Source organism: Micropterus salmoides, unplaced genomic scaffold (genome assembly GCF_014851395.1).
Source record: "Micropterus salmoides isolate LMB-PRFRI ecotype aquatic unplaced genomic scaffold, ASM1485139v1 Ms_hic_scaffold_18, whole genome shotgun sequence".
In the NCBI taxonomy this organism is placed as follows: domain Eukaryota; kingdom Metazoa; phylum Chordata; class Actinopteri; order Centrarchiformes; family Centrarchidae; genus Micropterus; species Micropterus salmoides.
In genome coordinates this window covers 23,414,534-23,432,087 of record NW_024040928.1, presented here as the reverse complement: position 1 = coordinate 23,432,087, position 17,554 = coordinate 23,414,534, and the positions used below count along the sequence as shown (strand labels likewise).

The following is a 17,554-nucleotide window of genomic DNA, read 5'->3' as shown; positions in this document are numbered from 1 at the left end:
GCAAAAAAATTTGCGTACATTAAGATATATTTATTTGTAGCTGAGACATTAATCTTTTATTTGATGCTGGTTAGAATATTCTGCCAGAGAAATACTGCAGAGAGTGAAAAGTGTGCCAACCAACCCCGGTCTCCCCTTCACAGGGATGCAGAGAGAAGGTCAGTCAAAATAATGATGTTATAATAAATGGTGCGCCATATTCATGTTTTTTGTATTAATTTGAATGGCCAGGATAACTTATATCTGAAAGTTATTTACAACAATTTGAGAAGATTTTACATCACAGCAGACAGCAGACTTGAATGTCAAAGCAGCTGCAGCAACTACACAGTCAACAACAGGGAACTAATGCATGACAACTGCAGGGAGATGAAGAGGGAGAGATTGTTCATCATAGTTCCTAATAATGCAGCACAGTGAGAATACAGACGTTTCATAGAGGAGAGAAGCTTAGCCTATATAATGCAGATCTGTCAGTTCATACACTTCACCGATAAACCACAGAACTATAGAGCAACATTAGGCTTCATGATCAAAGAAAGATTTTCACTTCAACATTTCTGTCCAAATCTCTCTCTCTCTCTCTCTCTCTCTCTCTCTCTCTCTCTCTCTCTCTCTCTCTCTCCCTCACCTACGAGTCTGCATCACACTTTTATCAGTTGATGGTTTTTAAAGTATAATGCCTGGTTTTAACAGGTGCTACAACCCCCTTAGCACCCCTACTTCCTGTGTCCATGCCTATTGATGTACACTGAGTGAAATAAGTAGTTGACTTTAAAAGTGGGTGAATTATTCAATTCTTGTATGTCTTTTCAGTTGAAATGGATAAAACAGTAGCTAAGGTCACCTACAGTGACTGTAGTCGTTTCATTTCCTCTACTTTCTTTTTCCCTTCTATCTACCCTTTACACCACTTTCCTTTCTTTCTTCTTTCCCAAACGACACCACACACACACACACACACACCCTTGTACTTCTGTAGTTGTGAGGACACTCAGTGACATAATGCGTTCCCTGAACCCTTACCCTAACCTTAACCATCATGAATAAAATGCCGACCCTAACCTGTCCCTAACCTAACCCTATTTCTATTCTTACACTTGAAAAAAGTGTGAACCTTCAAACAGAACAGACCAGCCAAAATGTCCTTAATTTTCTAAAAATGTCTTCACTCTGATGGTTAAAATCTAAAATCCGGTCCACACCATGTAGGAAGTACAAGTACACACACACACACACACACACACACACACACACACACACACACACACACCATCTCACTTTGCCAACCCACAATAACAATGGGCATTAGTCTGTTTTCAGACTGATAACCGCTCATCCCTCCCGTCCTCTTTCTTTCTCTGTCTGCCTTCCTGCCCTCTTTTTCTTTCTCTCACCCCTCATCGCCGCCTCCTTCTCTTGCCTTGAGGACTGTAGCTTCCTACAGCCACACAGAGACAGGAAATTATGGGATGCAACCCTTGTTGGCATGACAAGGAATAGAGCAGACGGCAAAGGCTCTGGCTGCACAACAAACACTGATCTCTATATAAAATGTTCTTAAATTTGTAGTATAATTCTTTCTGTGTGTGTGTGCGGGTGTGTGTTTGTATGGCCCTTCAGACACAATGCTATATAAAATTGCCAGGTATGGATTTCCATATGTAATGCTGTCTGGAAGGAACCAATGTAATGTATATAATGTTACTTCTTGACTGCTAGGTTTATTGTCACAAAAGACTTAAGAAACTAATAGTTAGATATTGAGCATGATTCTGTACATGATGGCTACATTGTTAGCTCAGGTAGTCTGGGCTCAGTTGCAAAACTCAGACTCAAACTTCAGAAACAAGGAGGTACTAAGCAGGCTCAAGGGGGGTTCGGGGAATCCAACAGGTCGCGGGGGTCAGGATGAAGTCCAGGGGAATCCAGTAAGGCCAGAGGGAAGTCCAGAGGGAGGTCCAAGGAAGTTGAGCTGGGTGGGAGTCGGACCAAGTGTGGTAACCTAAGGCACAGGGAAACCAAGTCAAAGGTAGCAAGCAAACAAGAGAAGCGAGCTGAATCTGGCTGGAAGCGTGACGGGTATCATTAGTCAATGATCTGGTGCTGAGTGGAGTGGAGAGCTGGCTTAAGTAGCCCGTCTGAGAGGAACTGATTGGCTAGCCACCGGTACTCGACTCCCACATACCAGACTCCACTCCTGTAATAAAACACAAGAGAAGAGGAAAAGGGTTCATCAAATCACAGTGGGGTCTTGTGCATATTATCACCTGTCGAAAATGTTTACATTTCAGAATGTCCAAAGCCACTTTAAGTGAAAGTGAACTATTTCTTGTTTATCAAAATTGTACCAGCACTGATTTACTTTTGCCATTTACTTTTAATTAATATTCAGTTTGTCTAAAATTTTTGGGAAATTTCTTTGACTTATTTTAACAAAAAATCATTTTAACATATGAAAGTTTTTTGGCATATAAACATTGTCTTTCGGTGTAGCAAAACTAGTTGTTGATGTGAAGCTGTTATAATGATATAATAATTAAAAAAAGATCTCATTGGAACAGGAAGTTATTGCTATTCTAAAAAGAAACAGTTTCTCCCTGTGGCAGCAAAATGTGTTTGTGGGTCGGGGTAAAAAATGATCAATGAGCACCATCAAAGTAGTGCAAAGCTGGTAAAATGATATTTATATATTCTTTGGTAAACAAGAGTGTGAAACTTTTTAAAAGCATTTTTAGAAAAAACTTCAAAGTGATTGACTACAGATTAGCAGGCTGCTGTTTCCTTCCTACAGTGGCTTGGTTCACCTTTGACCCCAGCACAGCTCATCGGGACATTGTTCTGTCCAATGAAAACCAGACAGTCTCTTGTAACAGCTATGATGACCGTGTGGTGCTGGGAACTGCTGCTTTTTCCAAGGTAAACACACTTTTAAATTAGTTTCACATCACATTTTTACCTGTTTCTTTGACTGTTGAAGTCATATCACTAGTGATTGTTCTTTTTTCATACGTACATCAGTACGTTTCCACACCAAGATTATAATAATAATAATACTAATAATTAAGTTTTTCACTTTCACGTGAATCTCAGGGCACCCACTACTGGGAGGTCAGGATCGATCGTTATGACAACCACCCGGACCCTGCGTTTGGCGTGGCGAGGATCAACACCATGAAAGACATGATGCTGGGGAAAGATGACAAGGCGTGGGCCATGTATGTGGACAACAACCGCTCCTGGTTCATGCACAACAACTCCCACACCAACAGGTAGGTGCAGACGATACTGTGACTCTGGAGGCCATTAGTATTATTGGATGGAAGCTACTATAACTTAAAGATTTTGTTATTTAAGTATTTAGTGTGTGGGTGTTCTTCCAGTTGTAGGTGGAGAACACTGACTGGTTGTTATTTGGTTTGTTATTAAGAATTTACATATCAGTCTATTGTTAAGCACACACAGACATGTATATGCAATCACAGACACTCAAAATAACTTCAGACTCATTTCCTTTACACCATTTGGTGCCACATTCTAATGATGCAGACTTTTCAACTGTTAAAACTAAATACTTATTGATTAATGCTGACAAAACACTCGCCAAAATGTCCACTCTGTAGCTATTCTGGAGTTTGCTACAGAGGTGTGCAACCTCTGACATATATAGCAATTGTAAGTCACTTTGGATAAAAGCGTCAGCTAAATGTAATAAATATATTTCAATCTTCACTTTGATCACTGAAAGGTTACAGGAACAGGCTAAGTTGCGGGTTCTTGAAAATAGGAATATTCAATATATTGAATATAGGTATATTCAACACAGATCTGATATCGGAGAAGTTGTTGGTACAGTCGCACTAAACCTCTTTTGACTTTTTCTTCAGCTTATGTGTCCTACAGGATAGGCAGAGCCATCGGTGTGTGAATGTGTATTTCTGTTTCTGATGGCAGAGGCCCCTTAGTCCCTGCGATCAGTGTGTGAATGGGGTGAATGTGATATAGTGTAAAAGTGCTTTGAGTGCATCTTCGGAAAGATGGATAGAAAGGCGATATACAAATACAGACCATTCACCATAAAGCCTTGTATGTAACACATCAAATGAGATATCTAAATAGGTCAGAATTAGTGTCTACAACTACCAGATAGAACCAGTTTGCGCACACGTGATACAGGGAACAAAGCACATCTTCAAGGTCCTTGTTTACCAGTATGCCTCCGCACACAGTTGGCCACAAGGGAAGGCCCTTGATTATCACACTACGTCACACTGCGCATGTCAGATGTTTACAAACACATATTTGGCCTATACACAGGGATCATAAAACATCGGGGGGAAAAAATAAAGTTTAAAAAGGATTTAAAAACCGATGCTTATTATAGCCTGTCTGATGTCAATAGTTTTTAGCCTGGGGTCTGTAATTAATAACTCATTAACAATTGTAACTGTAGACCTGATGGGTTATTGTAAAGTGAGAAACTCACAATCCTTTTATTTTGGCCATTTATTTTAAGAGAACGTGGATTTCAAACCCGCCGGCTTATTGTGGGGGTTCACAGGGTTAGTCATTTACTGTTAGTTCACTATAATTCATCATGTCCACCATGGAAATATTTACACCACGAGTGTTTTTTCACAATCTGTTAATTCAAAAGATGTATTTTATGTATGTGTTTAATACTGATGTTTAATACAGAATTGAATGACCAATGCCTCACTACAAAGTAATACTCATCTTTTGAACTAATTTGAACAGCATTTGTGTGTCAATGAGAACAGCAGGACCCCGAGTCTCTGTAAGGTGGAATGCTCTTCTGCATTAAATGTTACACAGCAAAGAAGTAAACATGCACAAACACACACACACCAGGGAGCAGTAGAAGAAGAATGCAGACGACATCAAAACATCTCTCTGAACTCAGTGTCACGCCGAAACTTTCAAACCCTTATTAAACATTTATTTAAAAGAAAAAGGATATTCTTCACAAGAAAAAAAATTGACTCTTCACAAAAGTATGCAAAACCTTCTGATTTTATTTCTATTCCTTTTCCTCGGTCCATCCAGACTACAGATTGCTGTGCCATTTGCTTTCATGTCATTAATCATCCCATGTGTGTTTCATGTTATTAACCGCATATTGATTCTTTCATCCCTCTCAGTGCAGTAACGCTCACTCAACCCAGTCCTGAGGCAGGTGTCATGTGTTTGTGCACTTACTGTACATGTACTGGATATAGAGGTGGTTTCGCACCTTATCATCTAAGCTAAAACCCAATTTCAGTGACACAGTCTCTTTCAGGACGTAAAAACGTGTAGTTTTCATTAAATGCCCATTTTCATCACCCTTCCACTAGACTGGGTTGATGTATTCTGAATTTTCACGTTTGGATGAGCTTGTAAAATCAAACGGAGTTTTAGACTTTATGGACGCAAATGATTAAAAATCTAAATCACTGAATATAGGATTTGAACTTTTAATGCTTTAACTTTTCCTTTATGCACATTATGTGGATTAAACCAATAACATTTTAAACATCTCGGGGGGAGTTTGGTCCACTGGTGAATGCGAGTTCCAGTTTGAACTTCTTTTTTAATGAGCTGTAGGGAAAGAATACAAGTTACAAGGGAAGATAAAAGATTGCTTGAATATTTGCAGTCAGATATGAGTTGTTCCATGTTCTGTTATATTGTCAATGTTATGGACAGTAAACTGTATTCATATTTATGCATCGTGTCCGCTGACAAATCAGTTCAACTAGCAGTTTATTGTCAAAACAGAGCTCTATTTTAATATCACATACCACTTGGTTATATACTGTAATTACACACTCTTACTTTTACTTCCTATATACACTACAAATTAACCTGTTTGACTTATTTGTTGTTGTTGTTGTTGGTGTGTGTAGGGCGGAGGGAGGCATCACTAAGGGTGCAACTGTGGGCATCCTGCTGGATCTGACCAAACACACACTAACTTTCTTCATCAACAAGGAGCAGCATGGACCTACTGCCTTTGAGAGCCTGGACGGGGTGTTTGTACCAGCTGTCAGCCTCAACAGAAACGTACAGGTCAGTGTGTGTATGTGTGTGTGTGTGTGTGGGATGGTAGTTATGATGTATTCTTTAATGCCTGTATGTGCTGGGAATGTGTGTGTTTTTGTTGATATCAGAGCTGCCAAGACTAGACATGTCAAAATGCACTGAAGCTTGAGTACGTCTGATGCAAAACAAAGGCGGATTCTATAGTATATTTTTTACTTTGTTTTGTTTTCTTATACTTCTAGTCACGCACTACTTCTTATTATACACTGTTGTAGATGTAGGACAATTTTTTCAACTCATAACGGAAAACTTAATCCTACAGTATATCTAGTAACTTATAAAGTAGCTGTCTGACAAACGCAGTGGAATAAAAATTACAATCCGGGGACTTTTAAGTCCAGATCTCTTTTCAAAGAACTAAAGGTTCCTTCAGCCCATTGTTGTGTGAGTTTCCACCGTAATCTAAAGACCTGCGAAGATTATGCAAATGAACCAGCTGACGTAGGCTGTAGGCCTGTGACCACTAACTCCATCAGCTGTTCGCTGTAAACACACCGCTGCACGCTGGCTGCTATTTCTGAGCAATGCATTTAATGCCGACGTCAGGTGGACATCGCGAGACTTGTGTGGTTATCTGACTGTTGATAGTGATTTATTGGTTTGCAAACAATGAAAAGAGGAGAGTTCCTCCAAAGCAACGTGGCTACAGACACACATTTACAGAGTACAAAAAAGATCTAGAAAGTAGCAAAGCTGCAAAGGTTCATCATTATAAAATTCACCTGAAGACCTGATGCATCAATGAAATGTAGTAAATACTGTATACAGCATGTTTTAACATTTTTGCAAGCAGAAAGTACAAGTGCGTGGAGTAAGGAATCTGTATTAATGAAGTGGTCAAATGTGTCTTCCCCACATTTAACTACATGTCAAAGCCATGCTTTTATGTGGCCCTCATCACAGTCTGCCGTCACTCTCAGTCAGTGATGATCTCATTGAGTCTTTGCTCTGTTGCTGCGTTTTAGGTGACCTTACTGACGGGCCTGGAGGTGCCAAAGAATATCAAACAGTAGGACATCTGTCCTCCCTCCGAGCATGCTGTGGATATAAACCAACTATGTCATGTGCAGTTGGCTTATGTGTGGACCTTTTCCAGTCACGTCAGGTTGGATTTACCCTTCTCCTATCCTTCTCAAGGTGCCCTTTGTCTTGGATACTTCAATGTGAAACCCTGCTACGTAATTTGGGGCAATGAATAAATATGAGATATTATTGGCTATAAATAAATAATAATAAATAAATGACGCTTGTGGAGAGGACTGGAGTAACTGTGGGTTGCCATACTTTTTTCCCCTGTAAACTCCAGGATACTAACAACACTTATGTTATTACTCCAGTAATTTTAACGGAAGGAAAGTACAGCTTCTCCTCGAGGCCTGAGACCAAACTAATCGACCGTCTCACTCTGAAAGAATCAGTGAAGATTCCAACATTGCTAGAAGATATTTTTGCCTTTCAATTTCGCTATCTGAGATTTTCTGCGCTTTTTAGGGATTCAGTTAGAAAACAACCCCAGTCATTTTTAAAAATCCACAAGGTGATTTCAGTAGGCGAAAAAACGAGGGAGAAACATCTCAGCAGTGCTTTTTGCTGCTCTGTTTCTCTCTCAGGTGTTACATCTTTCAAGATAAAACTAGATGAAGAGGGTGTTTTGTAGGAGTTGTAGTGGCACCCGGGGATGTTTCACTCATGAAATATTTAAAAGCTGCACAGTTTTATCGCAATTGTGGCTAATAACACTGTCTTGTCTGTTTTCTCTTTTACCTTCTTCTCTATCTCATATGAAGTGTGATTAAGATTGTTTGGTGCTGCTGTCAAAGATGTTTACACACTGAGGTCAAGCTGGGAAGCATTGGGCTTAATTCCATTTCAGTTTTCAGTCATTTGACAGATCTGCTGAACATCGACAGTGGCCACCCTGCAGGGGAAATGTTTTATTTTGCAATCTAAAATTATTTTTGGTGCATCAGTGGTTGATTAGGATTGGTTGTGTTCTTTTGAAATGGCTTGTCATTTTAGAAGTAGGAATCTAGGGAGGAATTTAGTAGTCTAACACTTGAGTTACCAGTCAGTTCATTTGCACTTCACATGTGTAGCTGCCTCAAGTGGTAGACTAAAAGGGAGAGACTCACCAGAGACTGGATGATGAGAGCAGCAACCTTTCATGCTTTGTTTTGCCATCTAAAGTGGTTAAAGGTATAGTTTGACATACACTTGTTTCCCATCTTGCCAGGAGTTAGATGAGAAGATCAACACCACGCTAAATTTTGGCATCTCCACTAGAATTAACAAATCAAGGTCTGTGAGTTTGAATAATATTTGGCTGCACAGCTTAAGTTTGTGATGACTAAACCGCTGGCATGTCAGTGAGGTTAGAGGTTAAAATATGCCTGCAGATTTTAAATACTTGTGTAAGTTAGGGTTGCTAAAACTAGAAAATTGTGTGCAAACAATTTGTACCTTGTCCTGTTAAATTAATCAAAGTGAGGGAACGAGGTTGATTAATAACCTGCAGGAGAATATCCTGCCTTGATGTTTTCCCTGCAGCGTCTCTCAGGCTCTGTATTCACCCTGTCTCAAAGAAAAATGTTTTCACCTTGAGGGAGGAACATCAGAAAATGCTGAAATTAAATGGAACTGAGCCAAACATTTCCTTTTTTGTTTTATAAGTTCAATAGCTACTATAATATATCAAAAGCAGATCAGAGAAGTGTGGTTGTCTCATGGTAATTTTAGTCTGTGCTCATCTCTCAGTCTCTCTGTAGAATCTCAGATGCTGTCGGGCACCTTTAATCTGTCGTACTGACAATGATCTTGAAAAGTCACATCAGGTGATGCTACATTTCTGGTGCTGGGATTGGATACAGCAGCCTGTACAGGACAATAGTTTCAAAATTTAACCAAACCACTGTGACTAATCACATAATTTGTTGTCTTAACATACACTACCCATGTAAAATTTCATTTATCTTAATGCAGCAGAGAGGTTTGTTTTCAGGTTATTTAATCTTGAATTTTATTACAATATCTGAAATATTTTTATTTCCTATAAACTTGAGAGTGTGAGAGAGACGTAACTGGAGGTATACACAGAGCTGACATACAAAGACTGGGTTTACTGTATGTGTGAATGGAAATCCACAAACTGTAAATACTGAAATGTGAGTTGTTATTATAACGTGTGATATTAAGCATGGAATAAGCATTGAACAAGTTTACAAAATATCTGAGGCTGTATTGTAAATAGTGTACTGTTTTACTGTCTTTGCGATGAGTGATGTTAAAGCCAATTGCTACCACAGCTCGCCCTCTGCTGTTGGATGGTGGCAACAACAGAATTAATGCATTTCTGAATTGATTCTGCTGTTATAGATTAGCCAACTGTGTTTTCATACCTTTAAACGCTGACATTTTAAAAATGGATTTAAAAAGATTTTATCTGACACAGTGTCAGATTTTCTCTGGAAGTGTTACATCTCTTACTAAATCATCAACTATCACATGATATTGAAACGTTTAATCAGGGACATAAAACAGCAACGTCATTTACATTTTACAAGTTTATATATACGGTGACGAATTATTATGATTGCAGGCACCACTTATATCTTAATACACACATGTATTCTTTTAAATTCTCAGTTCAACACAGACTTTAAATATGCCAGACGACTGTTCAGAAATACAATTAATTAGGAATTTCTTACTTGAATTAGTGAAGTCTATTTTCAATACAACAGTAGACACATTATAAAGCCAGTGGTAATTTTTTTTAAAGAATTTATTTAATTACAGAGCATTAAAGTAGTATAATAGTCATTTTGGTTAGCTTTTACTTCCCAGTGTTCTTTTTTAATTTAAAAAAGAAACTACTTTGAATAAAGAATAATGATTTAACCATTTTGGGAGATGGGGATGGGCATATGCATTTATTTATGAATCAAAGCTGTTACCTAGAATGTTACATTTATGATGTTTACATCCCAGAAGAGCAAACAGGAAATATGTTAGTCTGCAAAAAGCCAAACCAGCTTAACTGGCTTTGTGCATCTGATGCTGCATCCATATTATGTGGGAAAGATTCTTTTACAGATGCTAAAATCTATATTTTTTAAAATAACAATGGATCACATGACTTTGTGTAATTTGAAAGGAATCGCTTGTAGTGATGAACCTGACTCTGCAGCTCCCTGGCAGCTTTTTAGCATCTTTCAGCTCATTGTTTTAGTTTTCTGCCCTGTAGCTTGATCGTTGTGATTCACTCTTGTGCTGTCATAGCATTGTTTTCAGTAAAATAGCTCTAAAAACCCACTGTATACTGCCTGTCCTGTCCAGCACTAAACAGCAGACGGACACAGTTAGTGGCTAGCTGGTGAACACAGAACAGCATTTAGCAGGTGAACCATATATTTCTCTCAGGAGTTGGTGGGGATCAAAAACAGAGCTAAATGGAGAGAAATTATTGGTAGTTACATTTGTCTGTCCAAAAACATGACTCCAAATTAATGCTAACGATGCTCCCTGTCTGCTGATGCATAAACAAGCACCTGTTTGCTAACAAGTTCACTGTATCAACTTAAAAAGTGATGAGTGCTGCCACCAAGTGGACAAATAAAACAGTTATTACAGGTTTAGTGGAGCATTTTAGTCAAGTAAAACAAAATTTATTTGGATTTCAGTTGGGATTCATCTGTATATGGTCTACCAACTGAAACGGCCAAGAATCACTGAAGACAATACATTTGCCATTCATTCCATATGACTGCATGCAGCATTAGTGTAGAAGTCAGGAGTTGAACCAGTTTCTCCCGACCCAGAAAGCAAACCATCTGCCAAAGGGGAATTTTTCCTGACGTGCCCCAGACTGTGAGCTACAACCTTAGGGCTATATTTGCATTTGCAAGTGAAGCTTTTTGGCTTCTCTGCTTTACTCTGCTCAGCCTTCCCCTCTGACCGTCCTCCCACCTCCCACACCAGAGGAGAAACCTGCCCTGAGGTTGACTTAGTGGTAACCAGGAAAAGATTTTAGGTCCACAAGCAAAGGGAGATGTCTATCATATAACCACAGAGAAATTATTTCTTTCTTTAGAAAGTCTGCATGATTTGGAGTTACATGTCTGTGGGCTGTGTTGATGTCAAAATGGCACAGACTGGAGGGAATAAAAGCTCACACTTTGGTGCTTAAATTCAGTGTTGCAAGGTTCAGACAATGTATCAGGTATAATGAGGTTATGATGCCTTTTCGTTTCCGAATACACTGTTTTTACTAAAATATTAATATCAAAAGACTAATTTATGTGACAGACAAAAATTACATTTTTAAAGTGAGTCACACTGCAGTCACTCTTGTCTAGATATGTATCTTAAGAGTGATTGTATGGCATGTCCCTTTACCCAACACTTACCCACCCATGAATGTGAGATATTTTACTAATTTACCTTAAACATATGGTTCTGGAGGAAAGCATGTCACTACTGTTTGCTGTTTAACTTAAAAATAGCAGATTTATTTACTCTATAAAGTATGTAAATATATTGAATTACATATCTATTTTCTTTTGTATATTGCCCTTTTCAATGTCTTCAGTATAAAAGTTGAATGGCTACTGAATCTATATATATATATATGTACACTGTCTATGGTTGATTGCGATGGGTTGTTGCAGGTTAAAAAAAGGCTACAAAAACTCTACATAAAACAGACTTGCTTACAGCTTGAAACGTAGTGATGTGCTGCAGATATGTTCATATTTCCTAATGCTCTTCTTTTTAAAATATTTAAATAACAAAGCTGCTTCAAGAAAAAGGTGTGAGAATTTGTGACCTCACCCAGCCGCACACTGCCAGATCACAACTCTTGTTTTGCCATTGTCGTCGCTCAGAATCCATAAACTTTTGTTTTCATTTTAATAAAATGAAAAAAACTGGTTTCTGCAAAGATCTGTAATGTTAACACCTCGAGCGCAGCAAGAAGCTGTGTACAAAATTGTTTATAAAGGGAGAAAAACTACATCTGCAAGACCAGTGCTGCTTTCTCAAGGTCCATTCAGAGTGTTTGTATGTGTTTCTTCATTAAAACTTCTGCCAGGACTTAACTTGTGTGTACAATGTTTTTTTTTTAAAAATATATTTCCCCCCCTGTCCCGGTATGACCCCTTCCCTTCCTGGCAATGTAAATGTAAATGTTTTGTACGACTACATGGTTTGTATATGAGAAATGAATTGTAACTGCATACTTTTAAAACCTTTACAGTGTAAAACACAAGAAACGCAAATGTCTTGGGGTTTTTTGAGGGGTCATTTATAAAAACAAAATAAATTAACTGTGATGGAACATTATTTGACAAAGTCTCCAGTTTTGTGCATTAACGTCCTGCCACAGTGTACAATTAGGGTCCATTTTGGAGATCGATAAACTGGATTCTTGACTCAGCAGTCTGTCAAAAATAAGACTCCCATATTTTACTGCAGACCAGTGACGTCTCTGGAAATCAGCCTTACAGCTCACGTTGCATTCAGCTCTCGTCCACTTCCTCATAACACTGCAAACAGTCCTGCAGTAAGCTGAGTCACTGACGGAGTCCTGTATACCAGTTCTTCCTGTTATATTTTCCCATCCTGAAGGACTTAACCTCATCTTCACCTGCAAACATAAACATGGGCACACTGTGACTCTCAGCGACACATTCAGTCCACATTAACCATATCACTATAGGTTCCACCTTAGCCCTTACACTAAACTTACTAACATTTAAGTCCCAGGTGATGACCAGTAGGTACCCTGCCTTTGGGTCACCTCATCTTTTAATACCTCTTAGGTCATTTAATTCAAGTACAAGAACACACTCACCCACGCCTATTTGCGCCGCTTGTTGCCTTTGATTTTCTGGATCTCCTTGGAGCTGAGGACCAGCATGCCGTTCTTGAAGCGGCCCACCTGGCCTGTGGGGGCCGTGCCAGAGCCAGAGGACACCTTCTTCTTCTTGTCCCTGGTGGTGGTGGTGGCAGCACAGATTTTAAACACCGAGAATATATCTTAATTTGGGACTTTCTAAAGCTTAATCTTGAAGAATGTAAAATACTAGTGCTGTGTTTTCTATCCAAATATTATGATAAATTGTTGTTAAAGAAGGATGCATTATGTGCTTAGATACAGATAATTATGTACAATACTTTAATTATAGACAGATTCAAGGACAGTTATAAAGAGAAATATTTGCTGACGTGTCGGTTTCAGCCAGTATCTTCCAAATGTAAATGTTAGTTTCAATACTCTTTGCGCTAACCTGCTGCCCTGTGATGTCTACTTATCAAATCATTGAGGAAAATGTCTACAGATACATTCAGAATTGCCCGTCTCTCCCACCTTTGATTACTCGGCTTCTTCTTTTTCTTCAGGTCCTATAGAGCAATGACACAGCATATAATAGAAGAATAGGTATAATTTAATGGAAATTCATCACTCGTTAGAAATTACAGCCCCATTAACATTTTTATTAAGAAAATACGAAATACATCTACTTAATTATATAAGTAAAGCTGGAACAGTTTGGTTTGATGGTGCAAGTCTTACCGGCTGAACCTCCTCCTTTGCTTTCTGCTTCTTCTCTTTGATCTTCTGCTGCAGCACCTTGTAGTTCACATAGTCCTTCTTAGGAGGCTGATTAAGAGACAATAATTATGTTGTGACTGGATCACTCTGCTATTAAAAAGCCTGTGCTACATAAGGACCTAGCATATGATGCTAATTAAATATAACCAGAATTTTCCTTACTCTGGCTCCCAGCATGATCGCTCTGTCTTGTTCAAAAACACGCTGCTGCTCTTTCTTATAGCCTGTGATTCCAAACCGATGGACCTCAAGACGAGCCTGATTTCAACAAAAACAAAAAAAGTATATGGCCAAGTATAACACAGTCACATTCAAAATTACAAAATAACAATTTTCAGATAGCAAGGCAGCAAGTAAATGAATCCCCGAGAAGAATCAATTCACACATTATAAGACTGAAAGTTTGAACTTATAACTAAAATTAGCTTTTGCATATCATCAATTTAAATGCAGCACTTACCATCTGAAAACAAAATATATAGTTAAGTGTGAGGAAAATGTCACCTTTTCCAAATTAAGTTCTTCTGGCTGGTCCCTTTCCTCCTTCTCCGTTATCTGGGCCTTATAGTGAGGCAAGCACACACCCAAAGGAAACAAAGACAAGAGAAGAGGGGAAGTGAAATAAATGATGATGGTGACAAGCAGTATATGGTGAATGGTATAGCGACTTTCTAGTCTTCCAACCCCTCAAAGCTTTTACACTATTCACACACTGATGGCAGAGGCTAATGTGCCAAATGCTCATCAGAAACAGAAGATAACATTCACACACATTTGCGTTCAGTATCTTGCCCAAGAACACTTCAACATGCAGACTGGAGGAGCCGGGGGGATTGAACCGCCGATCTTCCTATTAGTGGGCAACCCGCTCCCCCTCTTGAGCCCCAGAGAAGGTTGATTCAAACAGCAGCATGGAGGAGATCAGGTTTCATTATGTCAATAAGAAAAAGGTTCTGCATTTGCACAAATAGATTACTTGTTGTAAAATAAACTTGATACAGTTCCTTGTTAAAAGTCTACTGCCAGTGTGCTCAAGTGCTGTAAAGTAATATTCTACCCTTTCTGCTGTATATAAATTCTGTAAATGTCTCACCAAATGTAGCACACAATGCAGTGCAAACAGATACAAGATTTTTAGGTCCAGATCATTTCAATTCAATGTGCATTACATTTTTTAGTAGGCGGATGGAAACAGATGATTTCACAACTAAAATTATGTTTTGGAAACTAGAATCAGTTTCTGAATAAAAAACTGTGACCTCATCTTTCACACTGGTTCTGATCTGTTTTATTTTTTTTAATGAACATGCAAGTCATCTCAGACAGCCAAAACTGAGGGTTGCATTTTGGATAGTTATATATTATGAAATTTTCCAATATGCTGCTCTTAGATATTCAGCACTATCGGACAATGCACAGTTAATGCACTAGAGAAATCAATAAATACATATATAATAAAGCAATATTGATACCTGAATTAAGAGAATTTGACCTTCATGTCATCAGCCTAATCTGTACTTTATGACCCTCAACTGTGCTTTTTTAAATTAAGTATACAGAGTAAACTAAAGACTTACAGGCATTTTGTCTGGGGCTGGTGTCTGCTTGGTTTTCGGTTTCTTTGTGGGGTCGTGAAATGTCACAACCTCCACCTGGTTCACCTGCGGGATGGTTGGATCTGAGCAAGACATGACACATTCAACCAAAGAGAACAAGAGGAGTGAGGCAATAAGTGGTGGAAGTTGTGAGGGTAGAGGAGGAGAAATTTTAAAAGCATATTTTAGTGAGAGCTGTGCATATACAGAAGGCAGACAAATTAAAGAAAAAACCTGGATAAAAGAGTGGAGAAACATATCAAATGGAGATGCTTCCATGCACAAGATGAAGGTTTGGGAGTTTGAAAATTGAATGAAATTAATAAAACGCTACGCCCTCCACAGTCACCAGACCTCGACTCAGTTTCACACCTGTGGGAGATTTTGGATCTCTGATGATGTATGTCCTTTTGTTTTTCTTTCTATCTGCCGCACTCAGGTCTCTCTTGCAAAAGAGATATTGATCTTAATGAGAAGACCTGTTTAACTAAAAGGTATTATATAAATGAGGGAATATGGGAAAGGTGTTCATGGCTCCAGTACAGTTCCACAGACTTGGCAAAGAGCACTGAAGCTGTTCTGGAGGCTCGTGTTAGCATGACTCCTTACTAAGACACCTGTCCACATCTGTGTATGGAGCCTGGGATGCTCAGATAAGTCATTATTGATTAGTTTGAGTGCTAAATGTAGCATTTTAAATATTAATCTAACATGAAAAATTATCTGAGAACCCTTGACTTGATTCCTGGAAACAAAATAAGTCATTAGAGGTTGTTAAGGCTATAACGTGAGTGGTGTTGTTACACAGATTGTTGCTATTCTGCCCACCTCTGTGTTCAGTCTTTGGCTGTTTCTGCTGATGTTCAGTACCAACATGATCTGCCCCGCTGTCTTCAGTGTCACTGCAGATATCCTTGACTGTAGGGAACTCCTCATCCTCCTCTTCCTGATGCTTTTTTCGTTTTTTCTTTAGCTTCTTTTTGATGCTGGCCCGTTACCTGCAACATCAGCCAATAGTGTGAGCACGAGTCAATTCTCAGTCCAGTCCCTACAACTTTAGGTAAAGATGATCATCTTGTCTGTGTCTTAACAACCTTTGTTTGGTGAAGGACACATGAGAAAACAGCTGAAAATGATCATCATTCCAGACAAAAGCTCTATCACCGTGTGTCATTACACATTCACTTAATACACAGAATCTCAGCAACACAACTCTGCCCTAAAACGTACCATCACAAAGCTCATGTTTAGTTTTTATTGATAGTGTCAGAGAGGTGTTTATGATTGAGGTTATATTTACTGCAGGTGTAACAGACAGGGTTGTCTATGTGCAAATGTGTATCTAATGTGATCATAGAGTGTATTATTTACATACATTTGTTATTGCTTACTATTATTATATATATTGCATTTATACTTTTCTGAATGAGTATATTAAAGGATATATAGTACATTAAGTATTTGGGGTTAAAACTGCATGACTGTGCTGTATCATGATAGTTTGTACCGCAGCAGAGCAGAGGTTTATCTCTTTATTCTAATAATTTTACTAGGAAAGGAAACGTGTTTACATGATGGGGGACATAACGTTCCTTCTGTTTTGTTAATTTTTAATTTTTGTTAAGAGGACTCAAGCACAACTGACACATACATTAAAGTTACAGTTAAGTAACGTTAGGTACAAACTCGCATTCAGGATTTACTAACAATCACTTATACGTTTTAAATTGATAAAAACGACTCACTTTGACAGCATGTTTCTGTGCTGTCAGTGACTGGTGAGCATGGATGTAACGTTATAATGTTACACGCCCCAACAAACGTTAGCAATCGGGTAAAGCTAACAATAACGTAAGGTCAGTTATTTTGGCTGAGTTGAATTACCATCAGTAACCCAACTAAGACATTATTGTATCAGCATATATATGGTCAAAGAAATTAGAAAGAAGGGACAGCCTACCACCTGTTTGAACCTGTTTGACTAACTAACGTTAGTAAAGCTAAATTAGCTTCCTAGCTAACTGCACTTACCAAAGTCATACAGTTTATTCAAAACGTGTTCCAGAAACAGACTATCTTCATCTTCTTCTCCGTTTGTCTTGGAGTTCATCTTAAGCTAATGGCACAAGCCGGAAAAAAAAAATAAAACGAACTTCTCTAGACCCAATTCAACCACAACAGCGGTTCAATATGAATGACAACAAACTGTGAAAAACGTGGGTCACACGGTGCAAACCGTGCT

At 38.6% G+C, this 17,554-nt stretch overlaps 2 protein-coding genes across 5 annotated transcripts in view; one reads left to right on the top strand and one right to left on the bottom strand.

Annotated features, from left to right (window-relative positions):
- LOC119909276 (E3 ubiquitin-protein ligase TRIM9) overlaps positions 1-7,369 on the top strand; it is a 43,479-nt gene extending 36,110 nt beyond the window's left edge. For 2 of the 4 annotated variants that reach the window (XM_038727407.1, XM_038727408.1), the window contains 5 exons: positions 75-158; positions 2,795-2,919; positions 3,094-3,272; positions 5,910-6,072; positions 7,071-7,369. In XM_038727407.1, coding sequence (XP_038583335.1) covers positions 75-158; positions 2,795-2,919; positions 3,094-3,272; positions 5,910-6,072; positions 7,071-7,118 — 599 coding nt within the window. In that variant the 3' untranslated portion in view covers positions 7,119-7,369. The remainder of the gene's footprint in view (positions 1-74; positions 159-2,794; positions 2,920-3,093; positions 3,273-5,909; positions 6,073-7,070) is intronic. The other 2 variants (XM_038727409.1, XM_038727410.1) reach the window with 1 other exon arrangement.
- A 5,015-nt stretch (positions 7,370-12,384) lies between these two features.
- Positions 12,385-17,552, bottom strand: cunh1orf131 (chromosome unknown C1orf131 homolog). Its single transcript, XM_038726691.1, is given in 9 exon segments — positions 12,385-12,748; positions 12,956-13,094; positions 13,472-13,506; positions 13,679-13,765; positions 13,880-13,975; positions 14,222-14,278; positions 15,295-15,395; positions 16,141-16,310; positions 17,340-17,552. Coding segments are annotated over 8 exon segments (762 nt in total). The 5' UTR covers positions 17,423-17,552; the 3' UTR covers positions 12,385-12,748; positions 12,956-12,961.
- Positions 17,553-17,554: the final 2 nt, after the last annotated feature.